The 7599-nt window shown below is 42.8% G+C and overlaps 1 protein-coding gene across 7 annotated transcripts in view; it reads right to left on the bottom strand.

The window, feature by feature from the left end:
- Positions 1-7599, bottom strand: part of EXTL3 (exostosin like glycosyltransferase 3) — a 92035-nt gene that overhangs the window by 3989 nt on the left and 80447 nt on the right. For all 7 annotated transcript variants that reach the window (XM_069075639.1, XM_069075641.1, XM_069075636.1 and 4 more), the window contains one exon: positions 7040-7168. In XM_069075639.1, coding sequence (XP_068931740.1) covers positions 7040-7168 — 129 coding nt within the window. The remainder of the gene's footprint in view (positions 1-7039; positions 7169-7599) is intronic.

The following is a 7599-nucleotide window of genomic DNA, read 5'->3' as shown; positions in this document are numbered from 1 at the left end:
AATACTGTCCACTGGTGAAGGACAGTGCTGTTGTTGCAGGGGTCTGGGAGCCTTTCTGTTGGTTCAGAAGCCCTGAAGAAGGATTTTCTTGTTGTATGTTTACAGAAATCCTGGGAGAGGGCTTTGCTAATGTGTTCAGGGGTTCTAGGACTGTTCTACAGACAGAGGATAAATTCATGAAGGGATTGGCAATGTATCTTATGGCCTTGCTAAGCCTTGTCTCCCCAGGAACTAAGATTGCTGAGAACTTGCCTCCTGTCAAGATGAAGAAAAGACCTCCATTTGGGTATTAAGTGCTGTGTTTAAACTTGATGTAACTCTGGGGTAGATTCAATTGTGATCCTGGGGTGGGGAATTTTTGACCTTATGTTTGGAAACTAATCTCCATTTGAGAAGAGGGGCTTTGTGGTGGACTTAATTAAGGTATAGCCTAGGGATGGAGAAGTATTTAGAACAGAGACTTTGTAATTGATTGAAAAGATTGGAAGGTCCTGGGGTGGGGTAGTACTTGGAGATTATTTAATCACGCTTAGTAAATGCTGTATTTGGAATGATGTCATGTTTTGATCTTCTCTGTTCTTGGTTGGTCACTGAATAAAATGGAGAGCACCTATGCTGGTATTCTGAACCTTGGGAAGTTGTCTTTCCTTGGGCATTATATTACACCTTACTAATACAGGTTGGCACACAGTAGGGGCTGATCTAAGGGAGGCAGCTCCCCAACCTTCCCAGATGCAGTAGAAAGCTGGCCTCAGGACTCCGGGGGTTCTAGGTCCGCCTCTAACACATCTAGCACAAGTCACAGCCCCTCGGTCCCCTGGACAACATGCTAAGAGCGTAAGCTGCAGAGAAGGCGCCTGCCCATGCAAGGTTTCTTTCAAAGCTCCTTCCCTGCAAAGACCTCATGAGGGAGGTGTTGCAATGATCATTCCCCCCATTCCACAGATGGAGTAACTTAACTTTGGTGCCTAAGTGCCTTGTCCCAGGCCACACAGCTAAGAAAAATCAGTCAGGGTTAGCAGCAGAGTCTCTCCTGCTTCATTGTTCCCCGTTCTTTTCACTTTCTCTGGCCTCAGTTTCTTTCTTGATCCATAAGATAACATTCTCCTTAACTCATCCAGCATTAGGAGCCTGCAGCTAACAATGGAAACGGCTTACATTTTTATGACACTTTTGTTACAAAGCACCACCATGTTTGATCGTCACATAGCTAAAAAGCATCCCATAAATGCAAGCCATCAGCAACATTATTTTTGCTAGCCAGCAAGGTCACCTTCTTGAGGACCTGCTCCAAAGGGCCAAACCTACTTGCTCACTTGTGATTTGGAAATCGACTATGCTCACCGTGCGGGCCTCTTGAGAAGACCCCCTACCGGGAGTTCAGCTCCAGGCTCATTAGCAGTTTATATGAGAACGCTCCAGCTCAAGCTAACAATGAGCTGTGGGTGTTTTCACCGGCTCCCCTGCAGTTCCTTCCTCAATTAGAAAAGGAACTCAGGCACTGAGGTAAGAGCAGCATCAAGCATACAAGCATCCATGCTGCAGTCCTCTCTCGGCCTGGCTCTTGGTCTTACATCCTCTTCCTGGATACAACATTTAACCACAGGTAAAAAGCCATCCAATGCATATGACCCCACTAGACACAAAAAGCTCTTTAGAGGAGTAGTTTTCCCAGGAGGTTCTGGGATCATTGATGGACACAGTTTCCAGGAAACGTCAAGCTATTTAGTTTAACAATGGCTTATAAAATTCTTAGTTGATTTAAGAAACCCAGAGAATGACAGGCAAGATGCTGTGGGTCCATCATGCCCCTATTCCCTCATCTACCAAGCTCACTCTTTGCTCAATCAATCCTGTCTTTCTTAGGCTTCCTGCCTGAGGTCATATCCTGAAGGGGGAGGGGCCCTTTTAGGCCATTAATTCCTAAGGTTTTCATGAAGGTAGCTATTGTAACAACAGTGCCATAGGGTAGCACTGGCCCCATAGCTCTGGTGGGAGTTAAGAAGGAAGATGGACTACCCTCTGATGGAAGGGTATGGAAAAGCAGCAGCAGAAGGAAGGCAGCCCAGCTGTGAAACACACGATTTTAGCAATATAATTTTATCACTCTGAGACAAAGCAAGCTGTGAAAAGAGAAACTAAGCTAAGAACTAGCTGTCCCTGGCCCTGGAACAGAGGGGAAAGGCCCGAGTCCTAGTTCCAGAGCAATCATTTACTAGGAACACATTGTGAGGCAACTTGCTAAGGCTACCCCCTACAGAGGCAGCGCATCTCTGTACTGGGGGAGGGAGCTCCTTGGCAGGAGCTCCTTCTATAGGTGAAGTCACAGACACAAACCTTAGGCAAGTTACTTCATTTTCCTCATATTTAGAACGGACCTAAGAACATCTGCCCCTGTCTACCGGGAAGCAGTCCCATAAGCACTAAGTACATGTGAACTCACAACATCATCATGAAGATAAAACAGGTAATACGTGTAAAAGCACTTTATAAACTGCAAGGAAACATTATTACACCTTCCCAATAACAACAACCATTCACATTTATGTATCTGCATTTTAAAGCTTACAACGTACATTCCTCAACAACACCTATCCCCACTACAGAGAAAGAGAGGTCTGATGATTGATTTGTGGTCACAGAGTGAGTCAATGTCCAAACTGGCTTTCAAGGGTATGTGCTTGCTTTTCAAGACAACTCTTAAATAGGTTTTGATTCTATGATGTGGTATACGTATTTAAAAAGGAGTTAATGGAAATTAATATCCCACAACATGAAGGAATTATTCAGGAACCTATAAATGGAAAGAATATCATACTTTGTTAAAGTGGAAAGACTGTCTAAAAGTGTTAAAAGACCTGAGTTCTTGTCACGGCTCTACCACTAACCAGCTGTGTGACCATGGGCAAAATTAGTTCACCTCCATGGGTCTCCATTTCTTCATCTGTAAAATGAAAGAGTTGGAACTGAAGACCTCTAAGGTCCTTTCCAGCTATAAATCCATGAGCCTATGAAAGTGGGGAGCGGAAACAGACTAAATGAATTCTAAGGTTATTCTAAGTTCTAAAGATTCAGTGATTTGGGGGGGCTCTTGGTTTGAAAAAGGTACTGATTTTAGATGCCCCCCCACACTGACCTGAAAGAACTGAAAAAGACTCTAGAAACAAATCCTGTTGTTTTTTTTTTTCATAAGAAGCATCTCCGCCGATGGCACATACAATGGCATCCTGAGTTCTCAAAGGCTCTGATAGCTGAGCATAATCTCAATCAAGTGAGAAAGGCTTCAAGCATGGACTCAGCAATGGATGGCATCTTTAGAGGACTGGCCTCCCTAAATCCAGAGGGAATCTGCACCATGATGGTTGCACAAGGATGCATTTTTCAGTCACAACAACTCAAAAGAGTGTCAACTAGCTCACAGTAAGGTTGTGATGTACAGCAGGGAGGGTGCCCACACCAGAGGAGTGGTGGATCCTTGAAAGGACTCAAGAATCACATAAGTGACTTCTGAATGAATTAGATTTTTCAACAGAGAGAGAGAGGCTGACATATGAAGTTAAGGAAAAGAGAAAGGAATAAACATTTCCATGTGGAATGGAAAGGAATAAGTTAACGAAAAGAGAAAGGAATAAACATTACTATGTGGCAGGTACTGTGCTTTACAAACATTATCTCATATGATCCTCACAACAACCCTGGAATGTAAATGCTGTTATGATCTGATGGGGTTAAGTGACTTGCCCAGAGTCACATAGTAAATGTCTGAGGCTGGATCTGAACTCAGGTCTTCCTAACTCCAGGCCCAGTGCTCTTGTCTGCTGCATCATCAAGCTGCACCTAGCTATGTTTAAATAATAAAGTACTATGATCATCTGTGTCCTATTTGATGGAACAATCTCTGCCCAAGCAAATACAAAACAGCAGAAAAGTTAAAGACACAGCACATCTACTATCACATGTCTCCCAAGAGGGCTGTGAATCGTCCCAGAGGGTAGTAGGGGGGTAGAAGTAGATGAAGTCCTAGATTTGGAGTCAGGCAAGACCTGGAACCAAATCCCAGCTTGGACTGTTTCCACCTCTTTCTCCATGTCTACAACAGGACAAACCCACCCCCCAGGGGCTCTTGGGAGGCAAACTTGAGCACACTTTACACACACCAGCTAACATTCCACCACACCTGCCACAGACACACAGTGGATGCGGGTGACAAACAGGCATGGACAGATCAGACAAATCTTGGGATTTGTCACACTGATTTTCCAGTCTATTATTCAGCAGTGGTAGCAGCTGGATAAAGCTCCCTCACGAGGTTATGTTTACTGTCCACAGTGATGCTTCTTTAGTAGCCTTTCTTCTTTTTCCCTTTCTGATTTCTCAACTGTCATGCAATCATGAAAAGAAGATGAATTATCTTATTTAACTAAGCTGTTTTCATCTGAAATACTTACATTTCTTTGAATATTTTAGTTTTTACATGGACTAATGCTAATGATGAAAATTAATCAAATTTGCTTGATTCTTATACTCAAATGACCAGCTGAAATAGGAATTATTCTTTTTTTGAACAAAGCAAGAAAAAAATCCATATGATATCTATCAATATTTTGGGCCAACCCCTGAGCCAAGGTATTATGTTACTGAAGAGCAGGGTGAACCATTATCTTTTAACCTATTAACAAAATGTTTCTAGAGTGTGTGTACATCGTGGCCAAAGCCCAGGATTTGGTGATCTAGGGAAAAAATAAAGGAAGAACTGGAAAGGGCAGCATTATGCACCAACCATTTTGTTATCTTCCCAGTATAGGTCTTTGGCTCTAAACAAAGTAATAGGCTACCTTATCCCCTTGCTCACCTCAGGTCTACCAATGCCCAATGCACTTTGAAATGTTCACTTTTCAAGGGAAAGATTCTGGTAACATAGCAGGAAACTAAATGTCAATGACAACAGTGTGGGGCCATAAGCCAAGAACCAGTTCATGCATTCAGTCATGACATATGTATGTATATCCATTTACATTATAGCTAAATATGGAACAGTTCTAATTGTGTACAAGGTGCACAGACCTGAGTCTATGTACCAACGCAAGGCTGCAAAAACAGAAATCAAAGTCTAAATTTGACAAAGCAAGAACAAAGGTTAGGGGTTCAAGCCATGGTGAGAACATTGATGTCCACAGAAGGAAGGGGAGTCCCAGGGCACCCACGTCGAGGGGCTGCTGAGGCTTAGAGAAGGATGCAGCTCTGAGTGACCAACTGCACTGAGCCCAATCACTTCTTGCCCAGTGTGACCCAGGCAGAGAACTTAACTTCTACTTGCCCAGAAATTCTGTTCTACCACTGAAGTTACACCAGTGCTAACGAACACAACAGGGAGGGAATAACTAGATGAATTTTAAATCAGCGCTCTTTATAGTTAAGTGGAAAACAATTTGTTAGCTTAGCATCAGTCTTAAGATTCAATTACATGTGTGTGTATTTATTTGTTTGCTTATATAAGAGAATACTGACTTAGCTTGGGTTGCTTTTCGTGGAGATGTAAGCTACAGATTCACACATTGTCACATTTACTTAGGGGCACTAATAAACTGAACTAGGACAGAACTTACAATAGCTGGTATTTATATAGCACTTAAAGGTTTGCCAAGCAAAAAAAAAAGAAGAAATTGCCCCACTCTCCCAATTTCTTTGTTTTTTGGCTTTTGGTTTTGTTTTTTTGCTTTTTGGAGGGGGAGGGTAGGGCAATTGGGGTTAAGTGACTTGCCCAAGGTCACACAGCTAGTAAGTGTTAGGTGTCTGAGGTCGGATTTGAACTCAGGTCCTCCTGACTCCAGGGCTGGTGTTCTATTCACTGTGCCACCTAGCCATCCCTCCCAATTTCTTTCGATACCTCTACTCACTGCTCCCCATCTGAAATCTCCCTCCCTCAGAGCCTGGGTTTTATAGGACTGATTAAATACCTGGGTTACCCCATTCTAGGGCAGCTCATTTTTGGGGATCACAAGTTATATTTTCCCCCAGGACTAAAGCCATACCAAGTTATAAGGCTTCTTTAAAAACCTATGCCCGTGCACTTTGTGTTGGTAGCATGACATCTTTACCCCCTTTAGCAATGTTTTATTACTAGAATGGAAGATGGTATAAAAGAGTGGGAAACAATGCAGGTGACTGGCTCCTGATGCCAGGACTGACAGAGTGAATGTGGAAGAGCCCACTGTAGTCTTGCGCAAAATCTATCCCCTCCCCTTCCTGCCTTTGTCCTCCAAAAACCTCTAACAATTAGCAGACAACCAAGAGGGAGAGCTGAAGCGTTGACAACCACCACAGCCCACTAAGGGTGAAGAGGCAGCAAAGAGAGGAGCCACCAGGGGAATAGAGAGAACACTGGGCAGGGTTGGGCTTAAATGCCCCCCCACCCCTGACACAGACTAGCTCTGTCACTTACCTCTCAGAGCCTCAGATCTCCAACCTATAAAAAGGGAATGATAGCTGGACTGCTTGCCATAAGGGGTCATTGTGAGGATCCAATTCAAAAACACATGTAGCGTGGCGCAAATTTTATAAGTATCGCCACAAACATCAAATGTTATTGTGTAGGTGGGAAAAAATCACATAGTTCTCAAAAGTGGTGAGGAAATAAAGGAAACAGAGGAATATGACAGAAGAGCAACAAGATATACAAGGAGATAGTCTTTCAAGGGAGTGCTTCAAGTTGTCTCTCTCTGTGAAGTCAAGAAGAGGCAGATATTCCCACCTTGGAGAGGAAGATCAATGAAAACAACTTACCTGCCCATTCACACACAGCCCTGGCTTATTCTCTCTTTATTCAATATAGAATTAAAAGCCAGTATTCTTCAGAACTAGTCAAATAGAAAAGGCAACCAAATGGGAGTGAGTGGGTTTTTGCAAGATTGGACTAAATGATAAGGCTAAACTCTTTCAGTAACAGAACAAGTTTTCTGACTTCCAAGACTGTGGTAAGTGGAATTTATTGAGGACTACCCATATGTCTGTCCTCTCGTTCTCCTTCAGAATTCCTCACCTTGATGGGAGGTTTCCGGGTGATATGAGAGACGAGGAAGTTCATGGCAATATCCTCACAGTTGATGTATTCATCCACCATGTCCCGGATGGCCTGAGGCATCACATAGGAGTACAGGTAGGCATAATACTTTTGGGAACAAAACAAAGACCCCATTAGAAGCTATCGAACATTTTAGGTTAGCACATTATTTTTATGTACAACAAAAACCGACAAGGTTCTTCAAAAAGCTTACTATCTATGTAGGGAAAGTGTATGCCAGAAAAATTAAAGAACAAGTATTAAATAATAGTTTAAAAATCAGTCACACACATTTCCTTCAACTGCTCTCATGACATGGTTTATAGACCCCTTTACCAACCTTATCACCCTCCTCTAGATATATTTCATTTCTGTTGATTTCACTAATAAAATGTTATTTGGAACCTAACATGATGCTCTAAGCCTAGTATTCTAAGTAGTGTGTGTATGTGTGTGTGTGTGTGTGTGTGTGTGTGTGAGAGAGAGAGAGAGAGAGAGAGAGAGAGAGAGAGAGAGAGAGAGAGAGAGAGAGAGAGAGA

This window comes from Petaurus breviceps, unplaced genomic scaffold, assembly GCF_028583685.1.
Source record: "Petaurus breviceps papuanus isolate PSGF00001 unplaced genomic scaffold, PetGlider_PUasm1.0 90919, whole genome shotgun sequence".
In the NCBI taxonomy this organism is placed as follows: Eukaryota; Metazoa; Chordata; class Mammalia; order Diprotodontia; family Petauridae; genus Petaurus; species Petaurus breviceps.
The sequence above is the reverse complement of the archived record's forward strand: the minus strand, read 5'-3'. Positions and strand labels throughout refer to the sequence as shown.